Below are 21,528 nucleotides of genomic sequence, written 5' to 3' on the forward strand. Positions count from 1 at the left end.
GGCTGCCATTTCACGCCATCGGCCCCTCTGGCCAACACCAGTAGGCGGTAGGTGAAGTGTCTTGCCCAAGGACACAACGACCAAGACTGTCCGAGCCGGGGCTCAAACCAGCAACCTTCCGATTACAAGACAAACTGCCAACTCTTGAGCCACGATCTGCATGAATCCTACTTGACTCCTCTTTTTTATACTGTAAGGCCACAAATTTAGGCTTTTTTGTAGCTGAAATCTGATTTGTAAAATATTGTAAATAACATACTGCACACTCAAGATTATTTTTTGTTAACCATTCCTCGCCGTCAGTCCCCTGACCGTGGTCGGGAGACACGAGGGGAGATGCTTCCTCCAGGGCCGAAGTTTGTCCTCCTTCGGGGTTAACTCCCTTCACTTTTGTGGAGTAGTGAGGCAGACAGAAATCAGCCGAGGCACCGGAGAGTACTGAAGAGATGAGGCTTTAATAACAGTACTGCACACTTTGGAAACACACTGCATAGCCTGTAGCCCGTTAGAACGCTGCTCCCGGTCGCCCTCTACCCATGACACACTCTCTCACTCTCTTTTTCCTCTTTCGCTCCCCGCGTTTCCTTCACGCGCATGCTCACACACACATTACATACACTCCTTACTGCACCCAGTCACACACAAGACAGCAATTCCTGCAACACTACCCCCACTCTGGATGGCAATTAAACAATAATTCCACTCCAGCATTGTAATGCATAAAACTGGTACACAATCCCCTTTACCACTTGGAGCCCACAGGAGATAAAAGTGTTAGCCATTACCGCATATAAGGTGAGGTATAGTATCAACGAGTGCACTTCAGTGACAAAGAGGTTGGCTCAAGTAAGGTGTACATACATGTGCAAAATAAAGCATTTCAAGTGCTGTTAAGTAGAAAAGAAATTACACAATTGTAACTATTACATGGCGACCGGGAATAACCAACTTATCCTAGCATCTAGGAAGGCACAAATACAAATGGATAAGTGCATGTAGATAACCCCGTAGGTCCTTCAGATACTTTTTTAAAAAAAATGTAAACACTGGAACAATGAAAAAAAAAAATAGCTACAATGGTTTAAAAGAGTTAACAGTATAGGAGGCTGAAACGATTTAAACTTGAACCGAATCTTCAGTCCTACTTGGAACTGTCCATGGTAGGTAAACCAAGTTAAGTGATCCACACTCCATACCGGTCTGGAGCTCTGCGCCGACGAGTTGGTCGCTGAAACTGCTGGCCCAGGTGGTCTGGCTCACCCACCACACCCCCACCATTCTCATGGTCTACATGGGAAGGGGACGATGGGACAACCACAACCAGAGCGGGATCAGCTGCAACTGAGACAGAAGGCTGAGAGGAGCTGGGGCCATTGCCAGTTGCAGTAGAGAACAGACTGTGCAGACCCAGATCACGGTCTGCTGAGTCATCTTCTAAAGCTGGTGGTGGGACCTCTGTAGGGGACCACTGATGAGCCTGATCAAGGACCCAGGTATTGTCCAGTGGCTCGCGGCAGCGATAATGCTTTAGCTGGTCATGGTGGACAACTTTCACTTTAGACCTTGGGTTCTTCTGGATCCGATAAACTAGGTCATCCAATTGTCCCAGGACAAAGAATGGTCCTTCATACGATGGGAGGAACTTTCTGACCTTGTTCTTGACGTGACGTGTTCCTTTGATGAGATACCACACAGGATCTCCAGTCTTATACTGTGTGTGGCAACAGTTCTTGTCATATTGCCTTTTTGCGCGCTTGACTGACTCACCCAGGGCTTCCCTGGCGATGAGGTGGGCCAGCTCCAGCCGCTCACGCATTTGCTGCACATACTCTGGAACTGAGGGTTGGTTGCCTGGATCAGGAGGTAGACCTGCGACAAGGTCCACTGGCTCACTCAGTTCTCGGCCAAACATCATGAAGTTCGGGGTGAAACCTGTAGCACTGTGTTTGGTCGCCCTGTAGGCCATAACAGCGTACGGGATCATCAGGTCCCAGTCCCAATGACAACGCTCTGCTGTGGAGGCCAGGATCTTCTGGAGAGTGGCATTGAAACGTTCAACCTGGCCATCTGACTGGGGTCGGAATGGCGTTGTATGAGTCTTATCTATGCCAAACAAACTGCACACCCCTTGGAACACATCAGATTCAAAATTGCGTCCCTGATCACTGTGTAATGCTTGAGGTATCCCGTAGCGGCACACCCACTCAGACGCAACGACCTCGGCAACGGTTGCAGCCCGTTCATCTGGGATAGGAAAGGCTTCAGTCCACTTTGTAAAGTAGTCTTGTATCACAAGCACATATCGGTTTCTGCGCTCTGTCTCATTCAGTGGTCCCATAATGTCCAGCGCAACGCGCTCCATTGGGGCTCCTACCCGGACAGTTCCCATCGGAGCTTGCGGTGTCTTCTGGGGTCGGGCCCTGGATGCACAGCTGGTACAAGTACGGCACCAAAGAGCGACGTCTTCCCTCATGTGATACCAATAGAATCGGGTTCGTAGTCTGGCCACAGTCCTCTCGACACCAAAATGTCCACCCACTGGCCCTTCGTGCATCTGGCCCATCACTTCTGGTTGTAGCTTACGTGGCAGTACGATTTGGGGATAGAACTGGGTCTCGTCAAGGCAGTAGAAGCGACGGACCAGAACTCCATCTCTGAAGTAGAGCCGTTTCCATTGAGCCCAGTATGTCTTAGTTGCTGGGCTGCATGGTGAAACAATAGTCCATGGGGGGCGCTCACTGCTGGCCTCCATCCAGGCGCGTATGGGTGCAATGTCTGCATCAGCGTCCTGGGCTTGGCTCAGCTCCCCCATGGTCCAACCATGAAACAGAGAAGCAGTATCAAGGGTTTTAGCCACATATACTTTCTCAGTCAGCTTTACAGTGTGTGTATTAGTGGACATGTTCTGGTGTGATATGTCTGTTCTAGTGTGAATTGTCTGTTCTGGGATGTCTGTGTTGATAGAAGTGTTTTGACATAAAATGTCTGACTTTGTAAGAGCAGTTTGGTCTAAAGTCTTTGTTTCTGGTGTGGTGGTGTTATGACTTACCCCCACTAGACACACCGCTGTAGTAGCCGGTTGTCCCTCCACCCTCACCGGACTCAGCAACAGGGAGCTGGTGTCAGAGTCCAACTCGCATTGAACTGCCTGATGACTGGTCCCCCCGAGATGCTTGGGGGGGTCCTGCACTCTGCATGGACAAGACTGGCGACAGGGTCTTCTGGAGAGGCTATCAGCATTGGTGTGCACTCGACCTGGACGGTGGATGATCTCAAAGTTGTACTCGGCAAGCTTCTCGAGCCATCGAGCTAATTGTCCCTCTGGCTCTTTCATTTTTGTTAGCCACCGTAGACTGCTGTGGTCTGTGCGCACTTTGAAAGGCCGTCCAAGGAGATACTGGCGAAAGTGGGACGTGAAATCCACGACGGCTAGTAGTTCACGTCGTGTGGTGCAGTAGTTTTGTTCAGTTCTTGATAGCTTACGACTGCCATATGCCAGCACACGTTCCACGCCCTGTTGCATCTGTGACAGCACCGCGCCGATGCCAGTGTCGCTGGCATCAGTGTCTAGTGTCATTTCTCCATGGTCAAGTGGATAGCCAAGAACAGGGGCAGAGGTGAGTCGACACTTCAGCTTGTCGAAAGCTGCTTGGTGCTCAGCATGCCACTGAAAATGTGCATTCTTCTTGGTCAGGTTGTGCAGGGGTTCGGCTATAGAGGCAAAATCTTTCACAAACCGGCGGTAATATGAGGCCAGGCCGATGAAGCGTCTGACCTCCTGGATGGACGTAGGTGTGGGCCACATCTGAACCTTTTGAACTTTGCTGGGGTCGGTAGCCACACCATGCTCGGATACCACATGGCCAAGATAAGCAACTTCGCGGCGAAAGAGGCAGCATTTGGCAGGTTTCAGTTTCAAGTTAGCTTGTTGAAGTCTATAGAATACCTGGCCAAGCCGTTGCAGCATCCCCGACACGTCCTTAGCCAGCACGATGATGTCGTCCAAGTAGACCAGGCAGGTCTCCCACTGCATGCCAGCCAGGACGCGGTCCATCAGCCGCTGGAACGTTGCCGGGGCATTGCATAGTCCAAATGGCATGACGTTCCACTCAAAGAGGCCTGTCCTAGTGCAGAAAGCGGCGGCCCTGCGTGCTCTAGGCGTCAGCTCAACCTGCCAGTAGCCAGATGCGAGGTCTAATGTGCTGAACCATCTGGCAGTTGAGAGTGTGTCCAGCGTGTCCTGGATGCGGGGCAGCGGGTAGGCGTCTGTTATGGTGCGGTCGTTGAGAGCCCTGTAGTCAATGCAGAGACGGTATGTCCCATCTTTCTTACGCACCATAACGATGGGCGAGGCCCAGCTGCTGCAGCTGCGTTGGGCGAGACCGCTCTGTAGACTGTCGTAGATCTGCTGATCAGCATTTTGCTGCTTTTCCCCTGCCATTCTTCGTGGATTTTGTTTGACTGGGGCACCAGGACGGGTTATGATGTCATGCTGCACAAGGCTGGTTCGGCCCAGGTCAGCAGGCCCTGTAGAAAACACATGTCCATAAGTGCAAAGCAAGCGTTTCAGTTGGAGCTGTTCATAGTCATTGAGGTCTGTGGAGCTCTGGGCATAGAGCTCCTGCAGGTGCAGAGGAACCACAGGAGGGCTGGTCAGAGAGTCTGCAGCTGGGGAGACCATGGAGGGTTCCACGGCCTCAGCTGGCTGGAGGAGCCCGGCAATGGATCCCGCCTTAATTGTTACTGCTTTATTGCCAAGGTTAAAAAGGCGAAGTGGGACAGCTTTAGAAGGCTGTGCGTTGACTAGGACTCTGGCGATAAGTACTTTGTGCTTCTCAACAAAACCTTTGGTGGGACTAAGCATCATGTCACCTCGAGCTGCTGCACCAGGATGCACGTTGCCTTTCACCATATACTCTTGCCCCGGTTCCACCACCACAGTTCTAGCTATTCTCACTGCGTGTGACTTTGTACTGGCTTCGGTTTGGTAGTAGAGCACCTCTTCACCGAAAAGGATGATGCGGCGTTTGCCAAAATCAAGACGTGCTTCAGCTTGAGTGAGGAAGGGATGCCCAAGCAGCACCTCATTTCCTGCTATATCTGCCACCAAGAAATCAACATCCACCTGTCGATTGTTGATATTGACAGGTATCTGGGCTTCACCTAGCACCGGCACGTCCCCAGGTCCCACACCAAGCAAGGTCTCAACAACTGAGGGCTGTAGTGGTGGTCTCACGTCTGGGTGGATGGAGTTGTAGTAGGGCAGCGGCAGCACGCTCCTCCGGGCTCCACTGTCCAAAACAGCACATACCTCCACTTCGTAGAGGCGCATGGGGATACTCATTTCTTGGCTTTGGCACTTAAGGTGGAGCACAGTGGGTTTTGGGCTGTCCCAAGGGCTACTGTTCAATGTTAAGGCCTTGGTGGTTTTGTGAGGGGAAGGGCACTGCTTTTGGACATGGCCCCAACCTTGACAGTTATGGCAGCGAACCCCACTCCTTTTAAAATTTCTGTGATTGTTCGGTGTTGTCGAGGGTGTGTGTGGGACAAAACGATTCGGTGAGGGGCTAGCTGCAGGTGCATGCTCAGCAACAGTCTCATCTCTGTCTTTTTCTCTGACGACGGCAGCTCGGGGCCGGCGTTCAGCTGCGTTACGGGCTCCTTGCTGCATGGCACTGGTTACATAAGATGCAGCCCTTTTAGTGGTTTCGTGTCGGTGGGCTATTTCGTATGCGCAGGCAAGCGTGGCTGGGTGCCTCTCTAGCAACTTCTGTACTATTTCTGCATCACCCAGCCCATTGGTGAAAACTTCAACAGCTATAGAGTCTTGTTCAATCTCTGCTCTATTACCATATGCAACAGCCACTTTCCCATAAATGTCATCTCTGAAAACATGCAGGGCCTCACCAGGTTTACGCACTCGCTGCCTCAGTTCTACAGCAACAGCAGCTGCATGGTCAGAAGAAGGGCCATGTGCAGTTTCCAGTTCGTCCACCAGGTGGCGGTAATCCCATTTGGATGAGCGGGGATTTCTGTGGATAATGGCCCCTGCTGCTCCAACTAGGCAGAATTTAAGCTGAGTTGTCATTGTTTTTTCTGACCAATAGTTGGCTTCAGCGCAGCTCTCAAACCTGTGCAGAAATTCCTTCCACGGTGTGGTGCCGTCATATTGGCCCGGACGTAGGGTGGGGACTCTCTCTCTAGTGTCACCGTCCTCTTCACTGTCAGATAGGGGCTGACGGGGCACACAGCGGGTCTTGCCTGGTTTCGAGCGGGGTTTATGCTGTGCAGTGATTTCCCCATAGCTAATGGCTTCATTAAGGCTACTGGAAGGCATACATTGCATGGGTGTATTTAACATTGCGTTAAACTGAGCCGGTGTGCTGTGTACAAAACTGTCCATGTGAGCGGAGGAAAATGGGTTTGAGTCTGGATAGTGGATTTTCATTTGGGGAGTAGGAGCTGGATAATAGTTCATGCTGCTGCCTGTGTTTCTCTCACGGCCGTAGCTGCGGCATTCAGCATCAACGAAGGGATTCGTGCGGGAAAACTGCGGCCGGGCAGGACCATCGGGCGGCGCGAATACACACTCTCCATTAGCGTGTGTGTTAGCACAACTTTCGGCACACAGGAATGGGTTCATATGTTCACATTTAGTCACAGCTCTGTCTCTGTTAGCTTCCCTAATGCTCGCGGCACCCTCGGAGACACTGGTCAGCGATATGAACGGGTTGGAGTAATTGGTCTCAAGTCCGTACTTTTCACGAGAATGGCGAGCAGCGGCCATCGCGAGTTAGCTTAGCTGCGGGCTAATACACTTGTAATTACAGTCACTCGGCTTTATCGTTAGCCGCTTTAGCCTGTCGGTTTTTCTCTGTGCTCACCACTTCTTTAACAACGTGAGAGGGTCCCTTCGTGGTCGCCAGTGTTAACCATTCCTCGCCGTCAGTCCCCTGACCGTGGTCGGGAGACACGAGGGGAGATGCTTCCTCCAGGGCCGAAGTTTGTCCTCCTTCGGGGTTAACTCCCTTCACTTTTGTGGAGTAGTGAGGCAGACAGAAATCAGCCGAGGCACCGGAGAGTACTGAAGAGATGAGGCTTTAATAACAGTACTGCACACTTTGGAAACACACTGCATAGCCTGTAGCCCGTTAGAACGCTGCTCCCGGTCGCCCTCTACCCATGACACACTCTCTCACTCTCTTTTTCCTCTTTCGCTCCCCGCGTTTCCTTCACGCGCATGCTCACACACACATTACATACACTCCTTACTGCACCCAGTCACACACAAGACAGCAATTCCTGCAACATTTTTTTTGTTCACATGAAAATCCATCATTAGACATTAAAGATGGAAATTGCAGTTCATGTTCTGTGGGCATGACATGTAGAAATAGGGAGTGATTAGTACACACCCAATGGGTGGTTGAAGCAGTAGGTAGTTAGCAGTGTTGGGACTAACGCGTTATTAAGTAACGCGTTACAGTAACTACGTTATTATTGTGGTAACGAGCACGGTAACTAGTTATTATGCCAAAATCAGGAACGCGTTAGTCGTTACTGGGATTTAGATAGGGTCGTTACTCGTTACTTCGTGTGGTGGCTATCGCGGAGCTTCCACAGATTCAGTAACATTAGCAAGTGGTGGAAGCCAGCAGGTGGATGAAGGAAAAGGGACGCAGAAGGAAAAGAGACCCGAGGCGGCCGCCGGTCCAAGTGTGAACTGAACTTCAGGTAAGAAGTTATGACCTGCAGTCTCTCTGGGTCAGATATGAACCAAGTTTAGGTGAAGTTTATTTTCGTTATTCTGACTTTTTCCGTACTGCGTGCTAGCTAGCATGACGGAGTTTCTATACAGCTGGGTGGTGCTATGAAGTTAATGATGTGGAACTTTATTTTGTTCATAAGTTATTAGAGTTGCCAACCGTCCGGTCTGGTATTCAGAGAAAATATTACGCGTTTCTTATTGAGGTGAAAAGGAACAGTTTGTCCCATAATTCAGCTACAATGAAAAAGACACAAAGCTGGAGTTATTCTGTGTTTACGCTGCACAGCTGCCTCTTCTTCTCTCATCCTCTCCCCCTCCCTCTCCCGTTTCTACTTCAATCATGAAAACTGATCAATGATCAGCTGATCGGCTCTCTTGTTTGTTTATCCTCACTTTGCGCCGAAAGAGGAAACCAGCCGATGTCGCGCTAAACAACAGCAGCACGTTTAAGCTTGATCAGCTGTTGTTAGAGTTTATTTAATATTAATTTCTAGTATCAGCTGATGTTTGCTGGAGCCACAGCTGCAAAAAAGCTGCTGGTCAGGATGTCGGTTTGGATATGTGGTGAGAGGGAAACATGAAGATGAAACCAGGAGATGTCCTTACTGAATCATCAGAGCTGAGCAGGTGATGGAGAAACAGGTTTACCTTTTAGGTGACATGAATGAGTTGAAGGGAAGTTACGAACTGTTTCTGAGAGACAAATAACACCAGGATCCTTTTTTAGGTAGCTGACAGCTGGTAACTGTGCAGGGGCGGGTCTAGCAAAGTGTTGCCAGGGGGGCATGTAGGGCATTAACAGGGAGAGGGGGGCACAAAGAAATACTTTTCTTTCTTATTCTCATTTAAAATGTCTCGCTTTTAAAAAATAATTATCTGAATCTTACAACAAACGATTGATAGATTGATGCATATATACCATCAGAACAGTGTACATCACTGTCACAACAGCGTTTGTTTTCATTCAAAGACTTTATGATTTTTCCTATAATGGCGGCCGGTCTCTAGTCAAAATGCCCGGGCCGATTTTTTGTCCCAGTCCAGCCCTGTATGCAGCTCATCTGCAGTCTGGTGTTACCTACATCTTCCTATTCAGAAGGCAGAATTTTAGAGTTCTGAGTACAATCAAAAGCACCACGACTGCAGTTTTTGTGTTGGATGTAAAAGGCGCACATGACGCTGTGACGTAGGCTAGAACCATGGCAGCAGTCAATGACGGTCCAGGCGTGGGATTTCTCTTGTGGAAATGTGCACATTATCTTTTCCTTTCTATTGGTAGGTGGCACAGTGCACTTGTGGCAAGTAAGCAAGCTAGAAGACTGGCAAAGTTATGGAAGAAACACATTAACAAGAGAATTCTGAGTAAAACCAAAGTTACTTTCCCTAGTAACTAGTTACTTTGAAAGTAACGAGTAACTTGAAGTAACTGAGTTACTTTTGAGAGAAGTAACTAGTAATGTAACTAAGTTACTATTTTAAAGTAACTTACCCAACACTGGTAGTTAGTAGTAGGACTGACATTTCAGAGGCAGGAGTGGGAAGTTTTGGCAGTGTAAAAGTCTCGGCCAGTCGTCTCGCCTCTGTATTTTGTCCTTGTACTTGTCGTAAAGTCTTCGTTTCTGTTGCATGATTCCCAGTTTGACTTTGTCCTGTTGTATTTTTTGGTCCTCTGTCTCTTGTGCCTTGTCTTACTTCCTTTGTTAATGTCTTGATAAGTTTCAGCTTTGCCCTGTTAACCTGGTGTTTCTGGTCTCTCTGATTAGCTCCTATGTCTATTAAAAGTTTCAGTTTGCATCGGTTCTTTGTTGAGTCATGCTGTGTTCCTGTTGTCCTCCCTACTGTGGCCGATTACTGTCTAGTTTATTTTCTGTTTAAAGAGTTGATCTCTGAAGTCTGGATTTGCAAATCTGCTACCTGCAAGTCATAAAGACAGCAGACAACACCTTTGCAGGTGTTTGTAACACTGATAATCTTTAAACTGTTTTCAATAGTAGAAGTGTTCAAAGCCAGCATTACAAATAAGAATTTACTTGAACTGTTATATAATGTGGAAACAATCTGGATTAACAAGGCTAGAAAGAAAAATGACAAAACTGCATTGAATGTATTGCACTCTTTGTCCCGGGCATAACATGTATGTTATGCTACTCATGATTGGAGGAAAAGATAAGGCAAGGCCTTCAGTCATCCCCTTTCTTTAAAAAATAAAGTCACAATAGAGCCTTTTCTCAAAAGACAAACCTGAACTGTAAATAAGGAAATAAAGATAACAGCATGCATTGGTAGCTACTGACCCATCATTCACACAGCTGTGATAGTCAAAAGATTCTGGACTTTTTTAATGAATCCGCTTTGCAAACACATCAATTTGATATTCAAAATGAAATAACTTAATAAGACTAAAAAAGAATGTGTATTATGAAATGGCCACCCATTAAACCTCCAGGATATTATTATTATTATTATTATTATTAACAACAACAACAGCTAGAAAAACTTCTTTGACAAATCAGTCTCCACAACGCTGAGTAAAGTAAGAAAATGTACTGAACAAGAATGTGTCACGTTTTGGTTAACGGACTCAGGCGCAGACCGGGAATCTTTACAGAGTTAACAATCAGTTTATTCACACAACAACACCAGGTGATGCTATTTACAACGTGCTGGAGGGAGGGGAGGGGGGTCCAGGGTTCCGGGGTATGTGAGGGGAAAGACGGGAATCAGACGCACTCCAAAGGCTCTCTCTCTTCACTCCCCACACTGGGGAAACACAAATCCACTCACTCGTCCACGGGATGACAGGCAGGCAGGGAAAAGTCCGGGAAAGATCTGTACACAGAAACTTTAGTTAGAGGCGAACAGACGGAAAGAACTCACAGATTCTGATTCTCAAACTACTGAGCGACTGACGCTGATAGGTCAACGATCCAGCGACAAGTGACACAGTGCTGCTGTCTTAAATCGGCCTTGTGATCATCCCGATAGGCAGCAGGTGCGTGGGCCAGGGGCGGGAGCCCATAATGAGCACCGCCCCGGCAGGTGAGAGAGAGAGAGAAAGAGAGAAAAAACATGTTGCCTAATACAGGATCAGCTGGTGAGGCACAGGGACCATGACAGAATGGGTTTAATGAGTCTCCACATGTCCTGGTACTATATGGGCTGAAGCTGGAAACATGTTGGAACTGATGGCCTTATAAAATAATTGCAAATGTAAGTTTATAAAATATAACACAACAGCACATCTGGATAATTTGAACAGATGTCTGGTGCATGAGAAGAAAAATGACCCGGAAACATTTTCAGTTCTATTCTTCCTGCCCTCTGTCTCCTTCAGTCTCTCTCATTATGTATTTTATATGTGAACTATTATTTGTTTTATTTAATTCCTATTTTATTTTGAAGGTCGGGTTCCTCAGCTGTCTTGTGTTGTTACTTCCTACATTTGTTTATTGTCCCTCGTTACTCCCCACTCTCTTTGGTTCCACCTATCCCCAGTTTATTTTCTGTGTATTTAAAGTCCTGTTTGTTGTTCTTCTTCTTGTCAGTCAGTCTGTGTGTCACCATGTGGTCTCTGTAGTTGTCATTCGTGTTTTCTTCTGCTTTGCTTCTACTGTTTTATTTCTAGGTAAGTATTAGCTTTCATTAAAACTGAGATCTGTATTTAGATCCTCAATATGATCAAATATCAAATGACAGTGGAAAAGACAATTACAGCATGTTTTTGTTCTCAAAGTGTCATTTTGGTGTTTTGTCTATGCCTCTAGCATCTCAGCGATTTGCATACGGTGGCCTTGATACAACAGTCGTGGCAATATGAGACACCAAGAGCACAAAGGCTGTGTCAGAAGGAATAGCTGTGGCATAAACTAGGATGTGGGCTGTGTAGGAGGGTTTCTGTTGTTGTTTTTTGGTGTTTGGTGAGTTTTAGGCACCAAAGCTTCTTCCCTCAGTTTTAGAAAAGGTCATACTTCACTGCATCAGTACTGTTGTCTGGCCATTTGGCTGCAGCAGACACAGATTTTGAACAAACGACTGATGTGAACTTGTTTATCATTTCTAGTGGCATTTCCATCCAGTAAATCCAAATCATACAGTGACTTCTTTTTTGTCTTTGTCATTTGGTGTTACTATGCGCTTTTCTCTTGATTTGTATATATTCCTCCTGTCTGTAATTTATTCCTGCTGTCTTAATATTTATATTTTATTCCCGCACAGTTGGTGAGGAGCACCCGCAATTTTATTATACAAAACTATAAAGTGGTATTCTGTTGTATTCTATTTTATTAAGAACAGATTGTTCCAATGTTTTAATTTTTCTGAGAATTCAGCTGAAACCAGTGAGAGATAAGCTAGTAAGCTGTTGATCAGATGAGTAAATGGTGAGTGAACGACCCCTTTCACAGTATTTTTCCCACCATTCTCTGGTTTCCCTGGGGGCATCAGTTAATTCCTTTTTGTGAAAGCTGGTGTGGGTACAAGGTGCTTTTAGTTCTGCAGTTTGATGCAACGGGCTATGACATCAGTGAGGCAGGTCTGTCACACTCTACTTTATTTCCACCTTGTGAAGAAGAAGTGTATTTGATCCCGAACGTCAGTCTTTTCCTAGCCAAGAAGTTTTTAGTGCCTAGACCTACAGTGGTTAAATAATAGACCTGTTTTGGCATTAAGGCACAAATACCAAAGGGCAAATGGGGAGGTGGAGATGGACAACATCCAACAAAACAATAAATAATGCTGTGGCATGAACTTTAACATTATTTAATAATTCACTTTTTAAAGTTTAGTTAAAAGTTTACGGTTTATGCTACAGTTCGGATACACAATCCACCTTAGTTTTCCGATCACAAGGAGACCATCTGTGGACCTAAGATCCCGGCTTGGAGAGTAGGGGTGGTGTACTTCAACAATATAGTTGGGATCGATGCCTCATGAAGCCAGATTGATGGGAGGGAAGTTTGGATGGATTTTCAGGCAACTAACAGACACTATACACAGACATGAAAACATTTTGCCAACACAAAGCAAACGACACTAAACATCCACTAGAGCTTCAACTACACTGGAAACTTTGCAGTGATTTAGCAACGATAAAAAGTGGAGCAAATTCACCAACTTCAAGGGACAACGGGTGAGATCATCACTATCGATGTGAAGTGGGTAGGACCCAAAATAAACTGTTCTCCATTTCTTCTCCACCGGCAAGCAATTGAAGCAACTACCATGAAGATACTATTGACTGACATATGACCTTTTAGTAAATACATAAGAGTGTTACCCAGGCAACCAGGGCCTGGAATGTCTTCAAGAAACCAGCCGCCAGTTTTGAAGCAATGCATGATGGGAAAATTGCTTCCAATATGGAGACAGCTTTATCCACTCTTATGCTCTTTGCTCAGTGAGTATGACTGATCAGCTGAGCGGTGATACCATGACCATGTGATTCTTTGGCTTGTAAGTGTAATAAAAATCCAAAATGATTTGGACTGAGCCACAAACTTCAGATGACCATCTTTGTGTTATCGGCAGGTAGAGTCTTCACAGCCTTCCTGTTAATCATCCTCTGAAACTGCAAATGGGAACCTCGTCAGACATGGAGGCACATCAACTGCCCTTTTTGTTCTGTCTCCGCTAACCAAGGAGACCTGGGCATCAAAGTTGGTCTCTCTGCAAAGTTCACATTTGCATTTTGTATGGCAGGGGCCACTTTCCTTTCCCAATTCCCACTGCTCTTCTGAGAGTCGGAGGGGAAAAGTGTGCACCAAATAAATGAGCTGTTTGGTAAGAACATTAAATTAAAACACATTATGTTTCACTTACATATGCTTCTCTGCAACAACAAAATGTGACTGAGCTCATTGTTAACATGATGAAGAATGTTGGAAACGAAATAGATCTTCCCTGAAACCCCTGATCACCTTTTAAATTTCAGAGCAAGGACAGAGTCATCAAGAATGGAAATTCATTCATCCTTGTATTTTTCCACCATTAGGGATACAATTCTAGCACACGGGTGAATATAATAATGACATATTATTGAAAAACATAGCAGGCTTCGACTTCACTGCTCCCAGAGAGTGTCTGGAGATTAGAAAAATGGGGCACAGACAATTTGCTCAAAAACAAAAAGAGATAAAACTGTGCAGTTTGCAGGTTAAGCAAGTGAGCCAAGAATCTGCCACTCCTTTTTGTTCTCTCATACCACACTGAGGATTTTATTCCCATCGCTCTGGCAGATGAAATACTGGGTGAAATATTGCAGGACTCCGGTAAGACAGGTGGCTCATTATCCACATCATCAACAAAGAGGGAGAGAGGAAAAACGACCACCGAGGTTTTAGCAACACCTCTTCCTCCTCAGAGGTTTCTTAATGTATGTAATTAGAAGCAAGGACAGAATAAGGAAATGCTAATGAGGCATCTCTTTTGGTTTTTTGATGTCTTTATGCTTATAGCAATGCTTTTTGCATTGTACAGTTAAAGGTTTGAAAGGTAAGGAAAAGGTCATCCTCGAAGATTTCTGGATACTATAAGCTCAGTTTTTCAAAATGTCAACATGCTGAACACTCCCTGCTGGTGGACGCCTAGTTTCTTTATTAAGTGGGAGAAAACAAGTGAGGATGAATTGCTTTGGAGAGATATGAAACTGTTGGGAATATTTGTGATGAATGAGCAATGATCCCTATGTAAATGGCAAGGACATTAATAAGGCGAGTGGGGTTTGGTAAAGGAAATGTGGGTTTTCATCTTGGTGATTTGAGTTAACCCAGTTACAGCCTGGTGCTTGAGGAATGATGTAGTTAGTGTTGCCACCGGAAAGTGTTTGATAATGAGGAAACTGCAGAACAGAGACTCATGTAAAAGAAAGGAAAGTAAGGCTCCTCTGACGCGAGGTTAATCAACTACAACTGCCCTCACATTATGAACTCTAAATCACACCCAGCTGTTAAACAGTGTTTAGCAATATACATAAAGTTGTACATTTTGCTGCATAATAGAAATAACCAAACATGTCTCAGACTGTTTTTAAATAACCGAGCCTGTATGTGAGCACTTATGGACACCCCGGTGCTATTACACTGTAGATGACTATAATCCTCCCAGACGTTTCTGGCTGAATTAAAATACTTATGCATGCAGAATCAGCTCTGTCCTAGAATGCTTTGGCTTTTTTCAAAATAGGCTTATTCACTTTCTTGAACAGAGTTAGCTTATCGGCTCAGCCTTTTAAAAATGAAGCTACAGCCAGCAGATGATTAATTTGTTTTAACTTAAAGGCTTCAAACAGAGGAAACAGCTAGCATAGCATCTCTAAAGTTGGAATGTTAGAATGTCATATTTTTCTGATGCTGATGACTTTCCTAAATATTAAAATTTCCTTATATGGTATGTCCTTTGGATTAAAGAGCATATTTTGTTAAACTTGGCATAATTCATCCAACCGGATCCACAATCCTCCTTCTCTTTGTCCGGCTGCTCGTTTAGGAGTCGCCACAATGGATCATCTACCTCAGCGGTCCCCAACCCCATGGCCACGGACCAGGTCGTTTGGTGTGACAGTTGCTCGGATGTCATGTGGTCACCTCAAACAAGGAAAATCTCTGGCTCTCACAGACCTGTAACGTCTTCTGTAAGAAGCTTTTCTGTCCCCCACTCGTTACCTGTATGAATGGCACCTGTTTGAACTCATCATCTGTATAAAAGACACCTGTCCACAGCCTCAAACAGTCAGACTCCAAACTCCGCCATGGCCAAGACCAAAGAGCTTTCGAAGGACACCAGGAAAAGTATTGTAGACCTGCACCAGACTGGGAAGAGTGAATCTACAATAGGCAAGCAGCTTGGTGTGAAAAAATCAACTGTGGGAGCAATCATCAGAAAATGGAAGACATACAAGACCACTTATAATCTCCCTTGATCTGGGGCTCCACGCAAGATCTCATCCCGTGGGGTCAAAATGATCATGAGAACGGTGAGCAAAGATCCCAGAACCACACGGGGGGACCTGGTGAATGACCTGCAGAGAGCTGGGACCAAAGTAACAAAGGTCACCATCAGTAACACACTACAACGGCAGGGAATCAAATCCCGCAGTGCCAGACGTGTTCCGCTGCTGAAGCCAGTGCATGTCCAGGCCCGTCTGAAGTTTGCCAGAGAGCACATGGATGATACAGCAGAGGATTGGGAGAATGTCATGTGGTCAGATGAAACCAAAGTAGAACTTTTTGGTATAAACTCAACTCGTCGTGTTTGGAGGAAGAAGAATACTGAGTTGCATCCCAAGAACACCATACCTACTGTGAAGCATGGGGGTGGAAACATCATGCTATGGGGCTGTTTTTCTGCCAAGGGGACAGGACGACTGATCCGTGTTAAGGACAGAATGAATGGGGCCATGTATCGTTAGATTTTGAGCCAAAACCTCCTTCCATCAGTGAGATCTTTGAAGATGAAACGAGGCTGGGTCTTCCAACATGACAATGATCCAAAACACACCGCCCGGGCAACAAAGGAGTGGCTCCGTAAGAAGCATTTGAAAGTCCTGGAGTGGCCTAGCCAGTCTCCAGACCTCAACCCCATAGAAAATCTGTGGCGGGAGTTGAAAGTCCGTGTTGCTCGGCGACAGCCCCAAAACATCACTGCTCTCGAGAAGATCTGCATGGAGGAATGGACCAAAATACCAGCTACTGTGTGTGCAAACCTGGTAAAGACCTATAGTAAACGTTTGACCTCTGTTATTGCCAACAAAGGTTATGTTACAAAGTATTGAGTTGTATTTTTGTTATTGACCAAATACTTATTTTCCACCCTGATTTACGAATAAATTCTTTACAAATCCTACCATGTGGATTCATGGATTTTTTTTTCACATTCTGTCTCTCACAGTTGAAGTGTACCTCTGGTGCAAATTACTGACCTCTCTCATCATTTTAAGTGGGGGAACTTGCACAATCGGTGGCTGACTAAATACTTTTTTGCCCCACTGTAAACCGGTCCATGGCGCAAAAAAGGTTGGGGGCCGCTGTTTTAGAGTAATGGTAAGACAATGCAGTTTCTAGTGAAGGTCTTGCTTATTTCAGCAAGATGACACCAACATTACAGCTTGTTAAAAAGGGACCAGTTGCTTAGGTGGCACCATTGAAAACGTTCAGAGCATTTTGAAACAACGCATATAACAGAGAATTGTCCAAAGTGTTGAGAAGCTGAAATTTTACATGAAGCCAGAAAACACTACGTCAAGTGGTCTCTTCCATTCTCAAAGACTTGCAGGGCCCCCTAATGGCTCAGTCACCTTAGAGAAAAAAATATGACAGCATCTTCTTTGTGACTGGGAAAAATCTGGTTCACTGCACTGAATCTTTTTTTGCAGTTGGAGGCTGATTACAAAAACAAGCTGGGTGCGATTGTTTTGATCCTAAGACAGTTTGGACAGGTCACCTGCCTCCGACCGTTACAGGTATGACAGGGAGTGATTGCAATCACTCTTAGACAGGCTGGTGAAGGCGTGAAAATAATTTCTAATTTATAAAACAGACTGTTGGGTCTGTGTTTCCACAAGCCCCGCTAATTCTAGAGACTTATTCATCATGAAGAAAACAAGACAGTCGATCGATCGATTATTTGCGCAAGGGAGGCCTCGTCTGTGTCCACCACGAAAATGACCCCCAGATCTGACCTCCTCCTGCTACCTTTTATTGAGAGACAGTTCACACAAAACACGTCAGAACAAAGCCACGCCCCCTTGGTTCTAAGACAAAGCATTTTATGTATATGTGTGAACTTCTGTAAGAGTGTGTGTGTGTGTGTGTGTGTGTGTGTGTGTGTGTGTGTGTGTGTGTGTGTGTGTGTGTGTCAGACCTCCTGCTGACCAAAGGGTCGTAAACCCAGGAAGTTTACATCAAAAGAAACAGATCTTTCAGATAGGATGTATCTACCTCCCCCAGCACAGAGTGGTTGGAGAGGTGGTCAGGATCAAAGGAATGGCTTTGGTCCTACTGCTTGAACTAAGACTGTACAAATTTAAGAAACACAATGGCAACATTCAACAATTAGACTTAACACAGACAAATTGCCAACACATTCCAGTGAGTCTGAGCCAGTCTGCGCCAATGACTGCAACTTGTCTGTGATGGATCTCAAGTGGCTATCAGCTGTTTGTATTCTGGTTAAATTCTTATATGAAAGTGAGGTTACTGAGCAGTTTTGTCATTTTGCAGCTAAATTGCTGTCCTGCAGCAACTACATTGCCATGTATGGAGGAATTTCTTATTTTGCCTTTAAATTCTGTGAGGTTCTGGCTGCACTCTCACTGTAAGCAGTTAATGTGAACTGATAGATTCATGATTTTCCCAATTTCATTGCAGTTTATTGCTGTGTCATCACAAAAAGATAGATATATAGACTTTCATTCAGAAAATGGCACCAAATTGACCTTATTGTTGTTTTTTGCTTGATGTCTGAAGTTTCTGTGACTCTGAAGCAATAATTTCAAAGGCAACAAGACTGCAAGTTCATTGCACGCGGTTGCAATCATTTTGGCTGTGCTGTGGTCTCCAACCACTGTTTGGAAGCTTATCATGATGCAACACAGTAGTAAACATGTCACTGTCACAGCTTTAATGAAACATGCTCCAGGCATCAAATTCAAAATGAACATTTATATTTTCAAAAAACTGTAAAATTTCTTAGTTTCAGCATCTGATATTTGAGAGTCTGTCAGCGTGTACAGCACATTGTGTGCAGGCTGTTACATCCTATTACTTACATATTACACAGCATGCCATCTTTTTTGGAAAAACTGATTGTAGAATAGCAACAAAAATTGTATTTTAAAGCTTAGAAAAGAAGAAAAGAAGAAAATTGTAATTGTAATATCTTGTAAAATGAATTCAAAATGAAACAAATGTAAGCTGAAACAAGAACTGAATATGAACACCCAGCATTATAAAATTGTTCAGTTTAATTGTTTTGATCTTAGGAAGAAAAAATTCCATTTTGCATATAAGTAAAAGTAAATGGGTGGATGGCTTCAGCTGTAATGTACAGTGCACTGCAAATTAGTGGAAGACATGTTTTGACACAGTTTCACAGTGAGCGGTGACACGCATACGGCACTGCAGGAAAACAGAGGAACACCTAATGAGAATGAAGAAGAAGAAGGAAAAAAGAAGCTGCAACCAAAGAAAATAATGAGATAGCTAGGGATTGTTAAGTGAAGTCGGCAGACCAGTGTGGTCTGTATCTCAGCATCGTTTCATCATCTGCAGAACAGACTCTGGTGTACTTTTACTGTTGTACAATTCCCTATGCTATACATTCAGATTTAAATACATCTCAACTAGCAGAGTAGTTAGCAGGCACATATGTATCGTGTCACTTTATTAAAACAACAACAATAACAATAACAACAACAACAACAGCAAAAGACAAGTTGGTAAAAATGAGGTTAAATAAGACACGTTTGCATATTTCTATTATCTTCAGCGTTTCTTTGGTTTGTTTTGCTAAAATCATGCTTTCATCTGTCCCTGTTTATACTCAGTCCTTGCAGTACTTGCAAGCCTTCAGAAAGTCGGGCTACACCATCATTCATTATATGTTGTGCTTTAAAGTCTTTTAAAAATTGTCTCACGACTTGTTATTAAAATGGACATCATCTCTCTGAGAGTACTGGAGGATTTTGTGTAATGAGGGAAATTGGCCGGCAGTGTCCTCCAGCTCAACTCATCCTTAATCAGTGCTGCTGGAGATGTCTGCCTGTCCGTGTAATGATAAATTTAGCAGTGGAGCAAGAACAGCAACTCAGTCTGCCCTTGTCTGCACTGTACATGATATCAACATCACTTTTGACACCGGCGGAGGAACAAGTAGTTCTCCTATGTGTTGAAAATGTATTTATGCTACAGTCAAGACATATAAAATATGACAGAGACACGATAGGTTTAATTAAGAAGGGCAAACAAGTGGATTAATAAAAATATTATTTAACACCACTGCACTGTACTGCACTACTTATGAGGATCTTTTTTAGTACTGTATGGAATAGAAGACCAGAAGAAATATAAACCCATAAGCTAATTTTTTTTTCGGTATAGCTGAGAGTACTAGCTAATTTAATACTACTAATACTACTAACAACACTAGCTTTGTGGATATAGCTGAAGAGGTGAGAGAAACTGCTAAGAGGTGTTGGATGTACCTTCTGGATGGAAAACAAAGGAACATCAGACTGGGTGGTGGAATCAGGAAGTACAGTAAAGTGTTCAAAGGAAGAGGTTAGCAAAGAAAACGAAAGATAGGGTGATGAAGAAAGTAGATGGGCTACTGGGAAGCTAGGTGTACAGCAAAGAGAAAGGTGATGAAGGCAATGGAAAATGGTTGTAGTGGGTGTAATGTGAGGCTGGACACTAAGGAAGGAGCGAAGGACTTGTATCAATTCAGTAGACAGAGAGACTGAGCTGAAAAAAATTTGCAGCCGGTTAGAGCGATTAAGAAAATAAATTTACTAAAAGTGAAGAGAGTGTGTTTAGATGATGGAAGGAGTACTGAATGAAGAAATAGAGGGAGAGAGGGAAGGACAGATGAGGAAAATTAGTGAATCAGGAAGTTCAGAGGATTCATAAGGAAGAAGTGAAAACAGCAGAAAAGCAAGTTGGTCTAGATGACATACCTGTGGATGTTTGGAGATCTAGAAGAGAGGGCAGCAGACTTTAACTAGATTGGTTACCACAATCCTGGAGTGTAAGAAGATGCTTGAGGAATGTTGAAGAATTGTGCTGGTACAGATTTTCAAGAGTAAGGGTGATGTGCAGAACTGTAGTGACTAGAGAGAGATAAAGCTGGTGAGCCTGACCATGAGGATATGGGAGAGAGTTGCTAAATCAAGCAAGAAAAGGGAGATTATGGCCTGTATTTGTATAGCGCTTTTACTAGTCCCTAAGGACCCCAAAGCGCTTTACACGTCCAGTCATCCACCCATTCACACAGACATTCACACACTGGTGATGGCAAGCTACATTGTAGCCACAGCTGCCCTGGGGCGTACTGACAGAGGCGAGGCTGCCGGATACTGGCGCCACCGGGCCCTCTGACCACCACCAGTAGGCAACGGGTGAAGTGTCTTGCCCAAGGACACAACAACCAAGACTGTCCAAGCCGGTGCTCGAACCGGCAACCTTCCGATTACATTATTATCAGTGAGCAGCAGTATGGCTTCATGCTGAGAAAGAGCTCTATAAATGTGATGTTTGCTTTGAGAGTTTTGATGGAGAAGTATAGAGAAAGTCAGAAGAAGCTGCAGTCTCTTTGTGGATATATAAAACAGGTCATTTGGCTGCCAAGAGAGGAAGTCTGGAGTGGCAGAGAAGTATGTGGGGGTGGTGAAGGACCTGCATGAAAACAGTGAGGTAATAGTTAGGTTTGTGGTAGAAGTTACAGATGGGTTTAATGTGAGGTTGAGATTACATTGGGGCTGTGAGCTACTTCTTGCTTGAAGAGTTAATGGACAGGTGGACCAATGAGGTCAGGCAGACCAGAACAGACTGGATCAGAAATGAGTATATTGGAAGGAAGCCTCGGGTTGAGTGGTTTGGGCACAAAGTCAGAAAAGGCAAAGCTGAGTTCGTTTGGAGATGTTGAAGATTTAGCTGCTAGGCAGAAGATAAAGAGGATGATTGGAAAGAAGGTGAGTAAGAGATGCAGAGGGTTGGTGTGATGGGAGAAGAAGAAGAGATCAGTGACAAACTGAGATGGAGGTACAGTGG

General features: G+C 44.9%; 1 protein-coding gene across 1 annotated transcript; it reads right to left on the reverse strand.

Moving 5' to 3' along the window:
- Window positions 1–436: 436 nt before the first annotated feature.
- LOC146691293 (uncharacterized) lies at window positions 437–7,303 on the reverse strand. Its single transcript, XM_085434656.1, has one exon. The coding sequence runs from the start codon at window positions 6,785–6,787 to the stop codon at window positions 1,175–1,177; it is 5,613 nt and encodes a 1,870-aa protein (XP_085290782.1). The 5' UTR covers window positions 6,788–7,303; the 3' UTR covers window positions 437–1,174.
- Window positions 7,304–21,528: the final 14,225 nt, after the last annotated feature.

This window comes from Copadichromis virginalis, linkage group LG16 (assembly GCF_057382275.1).
Source record: "Copadichromis virginalis isolate Kocher_CV1m ecotype Utaka linkage group LG16, C_Virginalis_male_GT1.1, whole genome shotgun sequence".
Classification (NCBI taxonomy): Eukaryota; Metazoa; Chordata; class Actinopteri; order Cichliformes; family Cichlidae; genus Copadichromis; species Copadichromis virginalis.